The sequence below is a fragment of the Caloenas nicobarica genome, chromosome 4 (genome assembly GCF_036013445.1).
Source record: "Caloenas nicobarica isolate bCalNic1 chromosome 4, bCalNic1.hap1, whole genome shotgun sequence".
Lineage (NCBI taxonomy): Eukaryota > Metazoa > Chordata > Aves > Columbiformes > Columbidae > Caloenas > Caloenas nicobarica.
In genome coordinates this window covers 31,757,253-31,773,282 of record NC_088248.1, presented here as the reverse complement: position 1 = coordinate 31,773,282, position 16,030 = coordinate 31,757,253, and the positions used below count along the sequence as shown (strand labels likewise).

Below are 16,030 nucleotides of genomic sequence, written 5' to 3'. Positions count from 1 at the left end.
TGTTCCAATGCCTGACAACCCTGTGAAGAAATTTTTCCTGATACATTGCATGGGCTGGAGGTTAGACTGGGTATCAGAACTTGGACTTAAAACACAAACTGAAGATAAACTGCAGATTCAGGATAAAACCAGCAAAGCCAGCTCAGTGCTACCAGCACAGTGCTGGACAATTGTAGTCCAAGATAAAGGACACATACTCACTCTTAAGGACTATTGAGTAATCTGGTGGCATCTCTTCAACAGGAATGACAACCACATTAAAGGAAAAAAAACACCAATACTTTAAACAAAATCCTCTTTTATTAGAGTATTTTTGATTAAACATACAGAACTCAGATTGTTATTTAAAACCTTTTATCATTCAAAGTTTTTCCCTCTAGAAGGATGGTAACTCTCAGTGCATATTATATGGAAGGATCATACCTCTCAAGTGTCAAGGCCATGGATCAGAGGAATACCGCACATACTCAGTGTGCAAGCAAAAGTAGGTAACACTGTAATGCAATTAACATACAAAAAAACCCGCAAATACATACACAGTCAGCTCTATGGCCAGTGATCTAGAGAGTAGCATCACATTGAGCAGCAGGCTTAGCAGCACAGGAATGAAAAAGAAAACACAGTTCCTGACCAAAAAAAAAAAAAGTTGGTAAGAGATTAAAAAAAAATTTGTAAAAGTCCTGAGCGTTCCTCCTTTGCAAGGGCCGCGCAGCACTGCACATTTAGCCACAGGTTTGGAAAATTTTCCAAAGCATCCATCGTGCTGGGGGCAGGGATGCAAGAATCTCTCTGAAAAAGGTGATGAAACGAGTGATTCTACAGCCCTCATGCACCTGTGAAGGTCACCACTGCAGGCAGCCTGGCGAAGCACTTACGGCTGAAAGACCATCTGCTATAGACCAGCTTCTGTGCTTGGGTCTTGGCACCTGTTTGTTCCTCTACTAGCACAGATAAAATGCATCAATTTTACACACAGGATGACATCAGCAAAGCAGCGTGTGGGTAGCGACATTCCTGCTGCCCCCACCTTCTGGTGTAAGTTCCTTGAGTGTTTCACATAACTACTGTCACTGACTTCAAATATTCAAGCTTTATACTCTGTTTACATCTGTGCACAAATACTACAACTAAAACCTGCGATTCTGTGCCTTTTCATACTGCTCCACTGCTAAGAAAGATGCAAGCAATCGTCAGCTTTTAATTATGCACAGTAACTTTCCTAGACTTTTTGTAAAGAGTTGAACAAAAATATAGTCTAGAATTATGTCTGGTCAAGTTCATCACTGCACATGATACAATCACACCTGGTTAACTGGCACTCAACCATCCCATGATGGAATGTCTAACAGCAGATTTCTTTAAGTGTAAAATTCAGACAGTTGAGAGGTATGCAGCGAACTTGTCTTAACTATTTGAAGCTACATGTGCAATCATACAGAACACAAGCTACAGTTACAGACATAACATTAAATCTTACTAACTGATAAGAACTTAAAAAGTCAGTGAAATCAGTTTAGCCAGTGACTTCCAAAAAAGTCATGCCTCAACTGCTTTGTGTGAAGGGGAAAAAAATTCTTAGGCAAGTTTAACACAAAGTTTTAATCTACATTTGAAAAGCTGATTTATTTTTTATATATATATACTATGTATAAAATAAATTAAAAAGGGCAGGGAGGAAATAGCTTTGTATATGCTTCAAATTAACACAGACCAGTAGTTCCATAAATGAACGTTTTACCATCTTTGTGGTAAAAAGCTGACATAAAAGTTCAAAACCATACAATACTTATAAATAGAAAGAGTTCAAAAGATATTTTTCTAAAAAATGGAATTTAAACATCATTTTCCCTTCCCCTACAATACAATTTAGTTTTGTATGTCATAGCATCAATACATTTACAGTTTATTTTAATGTCACATCCACACAAGAACTGATAACAAAGCAGGTAGAAGTGCTAGCGGTGTTAAAATTTAGGACTTCTCCCAGTAACTCTACCTGCTCCTCAGCCTTCCCCTGAAACGAAGGCTATCAACATTCACCACTCAGTTTGAGATATGGGCAGAACAAAAATTTGCAACTGGTACTCCCTGCCTTGCCTCTGCTAAAATACAGCAACGATCTATTGATCTGGTAAGTGACAATGGTGGTGCCTAATCTTTTACCTCAGTTCAGCTTGTATATAATTTAATCACCATATAAAAAAAAAAGTTACTTTGAAACATGGTATTAACAAAAAAAAACCAAACACACACCACTTTAAATCTTCTTTGAAACCATGTTTAAATGTTCTTGTTCCAGATTTAAAGCTTCACATAAACACTGAGCAGAAGGATAACAATTTTAAACCAAGAGAGCACCTAAAAGACAAACCATAGGTAAAAATGAAATCAATCATCTCTCCATTTCAGAAAAATGTAGAAACCCTGTCAGCAACAGTAGTACACTCATAACATACAAGGTGAAAAGGAACATCTAGAATACTCAAGAGGCTTTGCTACGCTACTTCTCTTTATTGCCCATTCTCTCCTTTGTATGGATGGCCACTGCATGACAAGATGCCTGTGATAGTTCTCTTCCTATCACCACTGCTGCCAGCTGAAGTCGTCATTGCTGCCAAAGACCAAGAAAAATCCTAGGATTGTGGCAAAGATGACTGTATTCCCTGTAAGAACAAGCGCACACGCACCCCAGTAAATCTGTGAACAAAGGGAATTTAGTTAGAAACATTTTGAACTGAATACTGACAAAAGAAAAGCTAATGTCTTCATGTCACATTACAGACAAAGTTCAACAGGTCCATGGTGCAAGATTATTTGTTGTTAGGCCAAGAAGTCTGGTTTTATCCCCCCTCAAAAAAAAAAAAATCACCCAATGCACAGTTAGCCAAGCAGCCCTGCAAGTTCCTTCTGTCTGTGTTCAAAGTGCCAGCTAGTGGGCACAGTTGTTTTGCTGTAACATCCAAAAATAGTAAAGTAAGGCTAGGCAACAGCATCAAACTTATCTGCAGCCCAGCTATACTCCCTAACCATGCTATAAGACTTCTTTAAACAGACATTTAAGGATGCAGGCCTTCAAAATGCCAGCAGACATCCCAGTATGAAAAAAGGAGGTAAATGTTTTCCAAGGAGAAGAAGTGGATTGCTTAAAAGGGTGTGGCAAATTCAAAGGGACCAGCTGGGCGGCTCTTGCCTAAAGAGATTTTAGGAAGGTGCACTCCATGTTTTTCACTTAGTAGTACTCTCTGAAATTCACATAAACAAGGTCAGCTTTTAAAGGATTTTAGTGAAAAGCCGTATACCAGAAATGATTTAATGACAACACAGAAGTTTAAAAATAAACAACATCATTTACGCCGAGTGCAAAAACACATTGTTTATTCATTTCTTTAGCCCAACTATTCCACAAATTGCCTTCAAAGTATTCTATACACTTTTATATTTGGTTACTTGCCTGTTAAGTTTTCACACTATTTTCTATCTTGTTTTCTCTGCATTGCTTATAGGCTGTTGGGATTTATTCCATGACCACATGAAACAATTAGCAATCACAACATTCTGCCTTGCTTCCGTTTCCAGTAGTTTGTGTTCCCAAAAGAACTTTTATTCTGCTTCCACTGCACACATCTTAAGTATGTATTTATAAAAGTTGCTTAATGCAAGAGAGCTTAACCCTCAGTATAAAAATAAAGAACAAAGTTTTCTAGACAAAACAAAAAAAAGTCATAAATGGAAATATTACTAACCAGTTCTGCTCTCGCAAACACTATTGGTAGCCCAAATGCTGAGACAACAATGCCTGTTGTAAGAAATATTGCTAGCTCCTTGCAGGCATTACTTGTAGCATCTGTGTCATCTACTAATCTTCTTGCTATGCAGTACGGAATAGGAGAAAGGATGTAAAAAAACAGAACAAACAGTGGCCAGTACTGGCTGAAAAAGAAAGGAGAAGAGAAGTTAAAGTTAACTTGATTTACCTCCTATTCTTCCTAAAATCGGCACAAGGCATTTTCCCCATCTAGCATCCACAAGCCCAGCCAAAGCAAATCCTTTGCTTTGGAACAAGCTGACATTAATCCAACAGACCACGTTTGTGAGTGGCTTCATCTGACCTCAGCAGTGGCAGCAGAGAGCTCCTTAACAGGATATTCATAAAGCAAGATTTCATTAAGCAAGCCTAAATCTAACACCACCTCACAAGATGAGCTTAACTCTTGAAGTTTAATCTGTCAGTTTTACTCAAGAATTGCAGAGATATCTTTGTAGAGCCCTCATGTCATTTTGCCCACGAGCTTTCAGCACACGTACATGGAACAGAGTATTGTTCTCAGCCAATACTCAGCTGCCATGGGGCACTGAGACTTTTAAGTCTGAACATAACTAACAAAAACTTACAAAAATTACACCATCATATTGACAACATTTCCTTTTATTGCTTACAGCTCGCTAGGCTAGATTTCTCAGACACACCAATGCAACTGCACATTGTTTCAATAAATCTTTATTGCATTGTTGGACAGGTGACTCTGTAATGTTCTCCCCTCCTAAGGGTTTGTGTCACCAGCCCTGGTTTTATAACAAAAAAAGAGCTGGCATAAGAAAACTACTCATACATGTAGAAAAATGCAATTTGCAACCACTAATAGAAGGGCTATCAACATGATATTTGATATATATTTAACATTAAATAATTTGATTTAAAATATTTTCTGTAAAGTCAGCATTCACTTGCAAAGAGACAAAGCCATAGGCCTAACTTCCTGAACTACTGGCCTGTTGCTTCATAGCTCCTGGAAATGAAGAGACAGGAATTAAGAGACTGGAAGGACAGGTAGCAGCTGCAATTACTCCAGACGCTACATTACCAGGTGTGCTACACAGCCAAGGGTCCACTCGAGAGCCACCAACAGCCCACTCACCACCAAGTAGCCAAAGAAAATGCACACACCTTCCTCACAATTGATACTTGCTGTCTGCATCAGGAGATGCTACCTGCTTATCAGCCGCAGAGGGACAATATTGGAGACATATTAGGAAAATGCAGTCTTTAACAGTTTGCATACAGGCCTGATAATTTAGCTTTTGTTGCCTTCAGTTTTATGATGAATTAATTAACTCCTGGTTGGCCTTTTTTCCCACCCCAATCTTTTGAAGCCACACACATATTTAAAAAAGAAAAAAAAAAAAAAGGCAAAAAAGTCAAACCCTTCCTACACACACAGAGGACTTATCAGTCTATAATTATGAAAGCCAAACTACTCTGGAGTTACAGACATGCAAAAAGGAAGCACAGGAAGAGGATGCACATTACTTGTACTGGGGAAGGGCACATCCAAGCATCAGGAACATCAGTCCGACTGCTCCCCCAAAGGACAGGCTGATCAAGGCTACAAGGAGAACACAAACCGGCAGCAGATGAAGGGACCAACAGACCGTGTAAAACACCCACCACAATCTCTACACACCGCGGCCGAGACTCCGCCACAGTGAGAGTCCCCGGGCGCGGCGGGACGCGCCGCTCTCCCCTGGGCGGCAGAGCTCCCCGGGGGGCGGCAGGGCGGGCAGTCCCGCGGGACGCTCCGCTTCTCACAGCAGCCCCGGCAGAGCGGGGCCCGCCTGGTGCCGCATCCCGCCCGCCCGAGAAGGGCCGCACAGCTCCCTACCCGCACCCCCCCTCCCCGCAATGAGGGCCTCCCGCGGGGGTGCGGGTCCACCGGCGGCCATAGGGCCTCCGCCAGGGGGAGCGGGCCGGGGGAGCCCCGCCGCCGCGATCAACGCAACCGCTCCGCCGCCGCCCCGCCGCGCACCTTTGATGCCGGCCATGGCGCCGCCCGTCCCACGAGCCGCACAGGCCGAGCGCCGCGCGCCGGGAAGCGGAACTGGCGCACGCCAGAACCCAGTCCCGGGATACGAGCGCGCATGCGCCCAACTCGTCCCGCCCGCTGTGCTCGCCCGCTCCGGCCACGTGACGCGCGGTACGTGGTGCGCACGTGAAGAACCCGCGGCGTCAGCTCCGCCCCCTCCCCGGAGCGCGGGAAGCTGCGCGCCGTCACTGGAAGCAAGCGACCCTCCCGCCGCGCGCCGCTCCCTCGCTGCCCATTGGCTCTGCTGGCTACTAGGGCGGGGCTTCAGGGCGGCCCCGCGGTGCGCATGCTCTTCTTCAGGCCCCGCCTACTCTGGTAGGCTCAGCCAATGGGAGGCCGCTCCTTAAGAGGAGGGTTGACTCAGCTTAGGGCTGTCATGGCGGCTGCGATGGCGTCCGCGCTCCTCCTGCTCCTCCTCTGCGCTGCCGCGGGCCCCGCGCGGGGCTGGGACCAGCCGGGTGAGACCCGCGGGGCTGGGGTTGCCTCCCTGAGGCCCTCCCGGCTGGAGGAGCCTCAAGCCCCTCAGCTGCCCCTCCCGTCACCGGGGCGGGGGCGCGGCCGCGGCCTCTCTGTGCCGAGCGGTTTGCGGCGCTGCCGGTGAGCGGCGGACGAGGGGGCGCGCCGGGGCCCGCGCCAGGGAGGCGATTTGGTGTGGGCCGCCTTTAAATCGGCGTGCGCCGAAGCAGTGATCCTGCTGCGCGGTCAGCGGCGGTTACGTGCTCTGGGGGGAACGGCCCAGAGCCCCCTCCAAGGAAGCGGGAAACCGCCGCGTTCCCCTCGGCCCGTCTGGCGCTTCTTAAAGCTTGAAGAAGCGCACTCCTGCGGCCTTTATATTGCCGGTATTTTCCTGCAAGGAGGCCCCTGTGTCTGGACGAGCACTGACCCTTGTGCTGCCCGTTGCAGGGAGGGTGCTGCTGCGGGAGGTGCAGGCGCTCACTCTCCGCAGAGGCCAGTACACGGCGTCCCGGCGGACACCGGCCGTCCCGCAGCTGCAGTGCACGGGGGGCACTGCGGGGTGTTCCCGCGGCCCTGACGTGGTTCAGTGTTACAACAAAGGCTGGGATGGCTATGATGTACAGGTAACCGTTTAAAGCTTGTTCTATTGTTAAACGTTTGATGAAATAATCTTCCCCCGACTTGGTAACTTCTGAAGGAGAAAAGAGTAATGGGCTGGGTGTCAGTTCAGTTTGCTTTTTGTTAGAGGACCTTTGACAAATAAAGCGTAAACTAAATATTTTTGGGGGTTAGGTTTTCTAGAACTACTGTAGGTATATCTTTGAACTATCCCTTAAGGCTCTAATGTAAAGAACACTGTATAGCAAACCTTCATTGTTTTTAATTAAAATGTTGCTTGAGTTTATAAAATCAAACTTTTGTGAACCCTTGAGGATGCTCTTGCTTTGGTATCACTTCATGGATTTCCCATTTTTAGACTAGAAAGGGCTATAAATATTTGCATCACTTCAGCTCTACCTTGTAAAAACCAAAGTTCAGACTTGCGTGACTTCCTCTTGCACATTAGTATGCCAGTAAATAGTAATGTATTTCTGTTTTGTTAGCTGTTACCTATGCTTCTGCCAGTAGATTAACCAGGAATCAAGGCTGAAGATAATTGTTAAAGCTGATACAGTGTTGTAAAAGTGCAGACAAATTTGAATTGGCAGTTGATACTGCTGTCCTGAATTATTGTGTTAGAAATTACTTTTTTTTTTTTTTTTTCCAAAAAGTGTCACTTGCAGTTGGGGTGATACCTAAGTTCAGATACTTCAAGGAAACGTGTGACTGAGAAATCTGCATATATTCAACTGCAGAATCACAATCCGATTGTTAAGCATTGTATGTGAATTCTTAATGATGTCTGTCCCAAATTTTTTATTTCTGTGTGAATACAAATGGAATCAGGTGCACTGGGTTTCAGGCTTCCATGTTATATTTTTATAACTGCCATCCAGTTTACATGGGACAGGTAGTTTTTGCATAGGGTGCAGGTTATTTTTAGAGGTATTCCTGTACTTAAAGAAGGGATACTTGAAAAACCTGTTCAGTGAAGAAACACACGATCTTCCAGAGCTGTAACTCTTCTGTGTTCTGGAAGGTCAGGGGGTTTTTTTGTTGTTGTTGGGTTTTTTTTTACTTTTAGGATTTTAATACATGTTCTTAGTTAATTTCTAGTTCCTAGTCCTTTTCAAAATAAGAATGCTCAGAAATTTCTTACCTTCAGGCCTTCTAGATGTTTTTTTAGCAGTTACAGCTTTATCTCAGAGCTTATTTGGGGAAGCAGACAGGTGTTTTCATCTCTGGAGCAGCAGGTTTTACTTTGTGTTGTGTTTGTTTTTTCAGTGGCAGTGCAAAGCAGACTTGGAAAATACCTACCGTTTTGGACAAATCGAAGTGAGCTGTGAAGGCTACGATTATCCAGATGATCCCTACATCTTAAGAGGCTCCTGTAGTTTGCTGTTCAGGCTAGAGCTGACTGAGGAAGCTGAAAGGAAAGTGAAGAACTATGGAAGCTTTGGCTCTAGCTATTATCAGTCATGGAAGGATTCTCCGGATTCTGGTGCTGGAGCAATTGTTATAATTGTTCTCCTGGTTCTTGCGTTTGGAGTGTACAAGCTCTTCCTCAGTAACCAGCAGCCTCAACAGAGTTTTGGTGACAGTGATGGATTCACTAGGCCGTTCTGGCAGAGCCAGCAGGCACCTCCTCCTCCTGGTTTTAAGTCCAGCTTCACAGGTAGGGCTCAAAGCTGTTTATAGTACTCAAAAGAGCAAGCAGGATTGTGCTGTTTTGTCTATGGTGAGTGCAGGTGTGATAGAGTTAAAACCAATGTGTTGGCAGTTGACTGTGCTGAAGTGGCTGCAGAGCCTGCAGCCAGCTTTGCATCCTGTTCTTTGTTCAAAAGTGAAAATAAAAACTTAGTTTCCCACAGGCTCTCAGGGCAGGCTGTGCAGCAAGCTGCCCTTTGAACCGTTGAAAATCTGTCTTCCCATGTTCTGCAAGCCTTCCTTTCATACTCTGTGAAGCAGGATGATTGTGACAGGGAAGAATAATTTTCATAAGTAATCTGGAAGAGAGAATAGTCTCACACAGGTAGAAACAAACTTATGCCAAAGAGGCACTTTGAAACTTTACAGAAAAGTCTTTCAGCTGTTGGGCTCCCTGACCCCTGATTTCATTCACAAAGAGTTGATGGAGTTGAGTATCATGTACCAGTCCTCTGTTCAACAGGTCCTTCAGTGTAGTCCCAGTGGTTGAAAGATGTGGTTCCCAGAGCAAAGAACAGTGTCTGTGAACTACCATTAAAAGTGCAGCACCTGAATCTCCTGTGGTGCCTTTCATCTCAAGTTGGAAGTTGAATAAGCAGTGACAAGGCTGCTGCTGGGAAAAGATACTCTTTTTCTTTTCTCAGAAAACTGATGACTTTTGTCACTTCCTAAGTGGTCATAGTGTGTAAGGGAAATAAACATTACTCATCTGGTGTCTGACCGACACATTTAACCCTCTGAACATGTGAGTTGCTCACTGCACGGGAATTCAAATTACATTCTGACAAATTGTATTATCTCCATATTTTCTTTTTTTTTTTTCTTTTTTATTTTGTGAGATGGAGAAGGGGTTCTATCAAATAAATAAATAGCAAGGATTACGTTTACTTAGTCAAAAGCTTAAATTTTAGTAATGCTCATTTGTCCAGGTTTGCTCAAGCCACTTGGCCAACAGAGGGTGCCAGTATAACTGGTTTGGATACCCTTGTGCAGGGCATATGCAGCAGCAACTTTCAGATGTACCTGCAGCAGAAAATTAAAGGGATTCTGCTTCTGTATTACTAGTGGCTTTGCAAATTGGTTTCCATATTTCAGACTTCAGTCTGTCTTATGCTGCGTGTGCATCCATGACCTTGTGTGGGTATGCCACTTGCTGCTGGTGTTATTACGGTAGTTTTTAAGAGCCCTGGTCATGACACAGGGCTCAGTCATACTGGGCATAGGCAAACCAGAGTGAAAAATCGCGCTTTTTTTTTTTCCCTCTATACTGACTGTTCCTTTCAAATTAATTGCACCAATGCATTTTTTCATTGTAGGAGTCTGAAATCTAGCAAGGGTAGGGCCTTGAAAATATGTTTTCCTAATCATTACTGAAAACTGAGACACTTAAAATGCACATTGGGAGCTATATAAGGCTTAATTTATGCCATTTTTAATAACAAGTGTCAATGATCTCTCCTTATATTTTGAACAGTCAGGAGGAAATCCTCTCGAATGTGGGGCCAGCTTGAAAATATTAAGTGTTATGCTACTTCATGCATTTAGTATCTGCCTTAAATTTTGGCAGCAGAGCAAAAGCACATCTCTGTGTATGTCCACGTGTTCCAGGAACATGTTAGTCTTCAAAAATCTGGACAGTAATGAAAAGTAATGTTGTTCACTTACTGCTGTTAATATTTAATTTGCCTCATTTTGAATCCCCTTAACCTGTAGAATGTGTCCTGTGAAACTTGTTTAGCTAGCCTGTCTTCATTAAATTCTACTTTTTCTTTGTTAGTGGTTTGACATGATCCTTTATGTTTACTCTAGATATTTCAACAAAAAAATGACTCAGTTTTCTGAGTCAGCATTCAGCCATGCTGCTTTTGAACAAATGAATTGGTTCATCTCCCTGATTAACATCGTTTTTACAGTAAATTAAGTACTTTCTTTTGTTCCTAATCAGCATGGTTTAGTGGGTATATCATCCCAATAAGAGTTTGTTTCTCCCAGTGCATTCAAAATGAAATTCAACATCAAATCCAATGTAGACTTCAACTAGTTATTTAAATTATTTTTTTATCTTCAGTGACTTCAAACAATTCACACTAGTTTGGGGACAAACCAGGCCCTGTATAACTTTTACACACAAAATCCATGGTCCACTTTTTTAAGTGGGCATATTTCGGGGAGACCCTAATGTTATCTTCAGTCCTTTCCTTTTATGTTTCTTCATGTGTTAAACCTGTGGTTGAGCTTATTCTTGCATCTGTGTTTTTCTCTAGATCAGAAAATGATTCTGCTTTGGATCTGCATTTTCTCTTTTATTTCAAAATGGAAGACATTTGGTTCTGAGTCAGAACGTCAGGTTATGCAGGTCACATGTAAAAAAATCTATGACTCTCCTTCCCCCACAACCCACTTGATAGGCTTGCAGTTTCACCAGGCTATTTGTGAAGCTTGGTGACTCACGCATAATAAAAACTTTGCGATGTGATTGCAGTTAGGATGTCTTTTGATAACAAATACCAGACTAGGATTACCAGAAACAATATAAAATAATGTTAGTCATTAGACTGAGCCACTGTTACTCAAACTGTGCAGCTGTTCTGAGTGAGATTAGCAGCAGTGTGTTTCAGTGGTTAGTTCACTGTTTGGTCTTATGAACTTGATTTCGGTTCCTGCATCTGTTTCTGGCCTGCTGTGTGACTTTAAGCAGATTATTCTTTATTTCTTTTTCTATTATTAATCTAAAGGACTTTTGCTATGTTTTGCAAACATCAGGACTGTGAAATTGAGTGGAAGGTAATTTTTAATATAAAACTCTTAACATTAGCGTTTGTTTCCAGATTATTTTTTGCTTTCTGAACTATAAAGCCTTTCAAGTTAACCTTGATCAAGAATCTACTGAAATCAGGAATTTCTTGTCTCATTTTCCATTATCTTTAACAGGAGAGAGTCTTGTTGCAACAGCTAACCGAGGATTAGGTGCCACTAACTGATATGTTTTCCATTTTCATTTTGTTTAAGAAGGCAATGGCTTTGGGACTTATTCCCATCATGGAAGCAATTCAGGACCAGGGTTTTGGACTGGATTAGGAGCAGGAGGCTTGCTGGGCTACTTGGCTGGCAGTCACAGGTAAAATACACACACTGTCAGATTTTAAGTATTATGTTGGTGCAAAAGGAGTTGTGGTTTTTGCGTTGTTGAAATTAGCCATTTGATATTGGGATACATTCTTAAAAGTGGTTATGTTATACATCATTTTAATGTGCTTTTCTCACTTTTTTTTTTGCTACTGACGTATTACTTGCTGTTTATTTTATATTTATTTTAGACTAAATACAGGAACTAGCTTCCTATACTTGGGCTTCTTTTCTTTTAAAAGTCTTTGGTCCTCTATGGGGTTTTTTTTCCAGCTGTTTGAAATTATGTGCCTGAAAATGCTGGTGCCAAAAAGTGTAAGATATATAGCTATTTGTAAATTTCAACAGCACAACATTCCATATCTGTAGAGGCAAGTAATTTAAATCAGTGAGTCAAAGATCATAATATGTTAGTCTTACTGATACAACCTTTTCCAAAGAGTTAACAGAACAGAAGGATGTTTTATTTTGTCTTACATGGCTGGGATGCAGGTGTAGCCAAAATGTATTTGAGCTTCAGATGTCAAATCTACTTTCTTGTCTGACAGAATCAAAGGTGAGAACTTCGGAAGGAAAAAATTCCTTATTTGCTATTGTTAGAATTGCTTATCCTGAAGAACAAGGTTTAACTTCCTTTTGGAACTCCACAGACATGACAACACTGGATATCCTTTCTTTCAGCATGTTAATTACATTAAATAGGGAGATTTCCAGTTTTGAAACAACTGCCTGCTTACAGTTTTCCCTCAGAGACGCAGTCCCCTTGTTGTTTGGAATGGTAATTCCTTAGTTTTTCATGAGGGCACTAATGAAGCCTTCTTTCTACTCTGTTTCTCATTAGAGCACAGTCACGTTCTCCATATTATGGTATGTGGACAGATCCCACAGCTGCACCTTCCATGAGTGGGCAGTCAAGCAATTCCACACAAGGCAGCAGTTCAGGAACAAGAACCGCTTCTGGTAAGGCAAAAGAGCAAGTGTTCCTTATTTTACCACTTGGTACAGGTGGGCATGTAACAATGTCCCTTATTTTTATTTCCTGTGGAAGCAGGGGAGCACTGTGAGGCATGAAACTCCCCAGAGGCCTACAGTGCGCATGGTACCACCAGCACTGGGTTTGTCTCCATCTACAAAGTACATTAGTTTAAGGCTTTCCCCTTTGGTGTGCCCTACACATGCTCTTCTCTAGCAAACATGTGCAAACATGATTTCTTTCTATGCAGCAGGTTGCGCAATCTGCAAGAATAGAATATTTTTTCAGGCCAGTCAGCTCAACAGTTGCTTGCTGTTCTACTTTATGTGAATATGTTTAAGTCACCTCTTATACCACCTTTAGCCTTTTTAGAACTGGGGAGAGCCTGGTGGAAAGTCTGTGGTGGAACTGACACTTTTTTTTTTTTTTCCTTTGCAGGCTTTGGGGGCACAAAACGGAGATGAAATACATGATGTTATTATGTCTGGGTGATTGAACTAAGCTTCTTGTGTGTTAGCACTTTTTTGGTTTTTTTTAGTAATATGCTTCAGAAGTGGATATGAGAAGAGGTGTGAAGGACTAGGCAAAGAATTCCTCTCTTTCCCCAGGGAAATGTAGACTCTTACTCTTGTTTAAGGTATTACAGGTGCTGGAACATCCACTATTTTACAATAGAAGCTTCTCATAAGATTCAAAATAAACTCATCCAAGTTAAGAAGAACGATGTTACAGTGCCTGTATGTCTCTGTGGTTGGTGGATTATGGCAATGGTAGCCTTGCCAGATTTTCAAAGCAAGTAGCTTACTCGTGTTCTGGGCTCAATTTCATTTAATCCAGAATTTCTGAGGTTTTGTTCTTTTTTTTTTTCTTGACGGTCCAGCGTTTGAAAGGCCTAGTGTGGAATCCACCTGATATTTAAGGGATGCTGGTCATCGAAGCTACTTTTGTTTGTCATTGTAAAATTCATGTGAACATTACTGTAAGTGCAATCGGCTACTCAGGTGGGTGTTGGGGTTTTTCCTTAGGGGAAAAGAGCAAAACAAGAGAGGCTAACAATATAATGTTTGTATCTGTGCTGCGTGACTATTGGAGCCAAAATTTGCAGATCTGAGGACATTTCATGTTTTAGGATTTATCCAAGTGGCTGTGCAAACCTGGGGGATTTTGTGTGTAAATTATGGGAAAGAAAAAAAAAAAATAACCTGAAATGAGACAAGGTGGTCCTTCTCTAATTGGACCTTTTCCTGGAAGACTGAGGTCATTTAAATTCAGGTGGCTACAGACACTTTGCCTTCATAGAGGCTCCAGACTTTTATTTTTACGGTAGATGTTAGCAATGCTCTGAAAACTTCTGATGTGAACGGTCTGTCCTGCTAATGACCTGTCCAAGACACAGTAAACCAAAGGTGCTCATTGCAAAAGGGAAGGGGGCATTCTTAATCCAAAGGTGGTAGTATCTCTAGAACGTAGCAGGCCCTGGAACTAAGCAGAAAAGGAAATTTTTAATTTTAAATGGGATGGGATGTCAATTTGGGATTGATGTCTAATGGGATGTCAACTTTCCCAAATGTACTTTTTAAAAACAAAATGTTGTCAAAGAGTGGGAAGCAGAGAGGCCTTACATTGTTCTGCGGCGATATTTTGGGACTCTGACAAGTGTCACATAGTTCTTGTGTGGTTTGCTCTGCCCTGTGAGAGGCATTGTTGAAAAAACAGAAATGTCTCAGGACTCGGGGGGAGGAGAGAGGGGGAGAGTGAAAAATGGACTGGTTGACCACCAGGTTTTATCCAGAGGCCGTCCTAATACAGCTTAGAGGTATGCAAGTGTGCACAGCTTTTCCATGGTGTCAACAAGAAGTCAGCAGAACCTACCAAAAAGAGTGTAGAACTTGTGCTGAAAATGTGAAAATCTTGATAAAATTGGTAGCTTGAGGATAATGTAGTTGTTTGCTTCTCAGAACCACTTGAGGATTGGAAGGGGAAAACACCTTCATTAACAGCCTGCTTTATCAACCTAGAAAGCAGGGAAATGACGAAGATCGCAACTGTTGGCCAGTTAGGAAGTCTTACCTTTTATGAGGAAAAGTATGTGATAAATCTTATATTTTTGACCCAATATAGCAAAATCATGTATTATATGTGGAGTTTTTACTTATTTCTAAGTGTATTCAAGTTGAAACTTGTCAGAGTCAATACTTTCTTTACCAACTAATTACATAACAATGAAACTGGATTTTTGCTAACTGGGTGGTTCGAAGCTGAACTTCGCTCTCAAATTATAATGTGTTAAGAAATGTTTTAGACAATGTTTTAACTTGTATTTATAGTTTCTGCATGGAATGTGATTTGATGCATAAACCTGATGAATTACTGTAGTTTCGGAATCTCTTTGTAGGATATTTTCCCCCTTCCCTTTGATAAAATAAAGAAATAAATGAATAACGAATATTTTTGTCTTTAAAGCACTATCTTGAAGCCTGCAGGGATGGCACTCTGTTTTTCAGGGTTGGCAATGTCTCATCATCAACTTCCAAGGTGGTGTAATAACAGCCTTTACTCCCAGATGCAGAGCTGGTAAGCTGCGTATTTTGTTTCAACAAAATAAAACAGTACTGGGAATAGTGTTATTTCCTGGATTGGATTTTCAATAACAAAATACTGAACCATGTAAGGAAATTAAGGATTTCTTGTAGCTTGGAGTTTCGCATCTGAGTCTGCAGAACAGCTCTACTATGGCGGTAGGTTCCTGGTTTTACAAGGCCGTTACAGAATCACAGAATGTTAGGGATTGGAAGGGACCTCGAAAGATCATCTAGTCCAATCCCCCTGCCAGGGCAGGAACACCTAGGTGAGGTTACACAGGAAGGTGTCCAGGCGGGTTTTGAATGTCTCCAGAGAAGGAGAATCCACAACCTCCCTGGGCAGCCTGTTCCAGTGTTCTGTCACCCTCACTGAGAAGTTTCTTCTCAAATTTAATTGGAACCTCTTGTGTTCCAGCTTGAACCCATTGCCCCTTGTCTTACTGTTGGTTGTCACCGAGAAGAGCCTGGCTCCATCCTCGTGACACCCACCCTTTATATATTTATAAACATTGATGAGGTCACCCCTCAGTCTCCTCTTCTCCAAGCTAAAGAGACCCAGCTCCCTCAGCCTTTCCTCATAAGGGAGATGCTCCACTCCCTTAATCATCTTTGTGGCCCTGTGCTGGACTCTCTCCAGCAGTTCTCTGTCCTTCTTGAACTGAGGGGCCCAGAACTGGACACAATATTCCAGATGAGGTCTCACCAGGGCAGAGTAGAGGGGAAGG

At 42.3% G+C, this 16,030-nt stretch overlaps 2 protein-coding genes across 4 annotated transcripts; one reads left to right on the top strand and one right to left on the bottom strand.

Moving 5' to 3' along the window:
• Positions 1–329: 329 nt before the first annotated feature.
• Positions 330–5,921, bottom strand: LEPROTL1 (leptin receptor overlapping transcript like 1). Of its 2 annotated transcripts, none has more exons than XM_065633801.1 (4): positions 5,805–5,921; positions 5,309–5,384; positions 3,744–3,930; positions 330–2,697 (listed from the first exon to the last, which is right to left on the bottom strand). In XM_065633801.1, the coding sequence occupies exons 1-4, from the start codon at positions 5,818–5,820 to the stop codon at positions 2,581–2,583; spliced, it is 396 nt and encodes a 131-aa protein (XP_065489873.1). In that variant the 5' UTR covers positions 5,821–5,921; the 3' UTR covers positions 330–2,580. The 2 variants fall into 2 exon arrangements, with proteins under 2 accessions (XP_065489873.1, XP_065489874.1); XM_065633802.1 differs by having other exon boundaries at positions 330–2,663.
• Positions 5,922–6,189: 268 nt separating this feature from the next.
• Positions 6,190–15,169, top strand: SARAF (store-operated calcium entry associated regulatory factor). 2 transcript variants are annotated; one of them, XM_065633755.1, is made up of 6 exons: positions 6,190–6,319; positions 6,765–6,940; positions 8,202–8,592; positions 11,634–11,742; positions 12,592–12,710; positions 13,162–15,169. In XM_065633755.1, the coding sequence occupies exons 1-6, from the start codon at positions 6,190–6,192 to the stop codon at positions 13,185–13,187; spliced, it is 951 nt and encodes a 316-aa protein (XP_065489827.1). In that variant the 3' UTR covers positions 13,188–15,169. The 2 variants fall into 2 exon arrangements, with proteins under 2 accessions (XP_065489827.1, XP_065489828.1); XM_065633756.1 differs by having other exon boundaries at positions 6,227–6,319; positions 11,637–11,742.
• Positions 15,170–16,030: the final 861 nt, after the last annotated feature.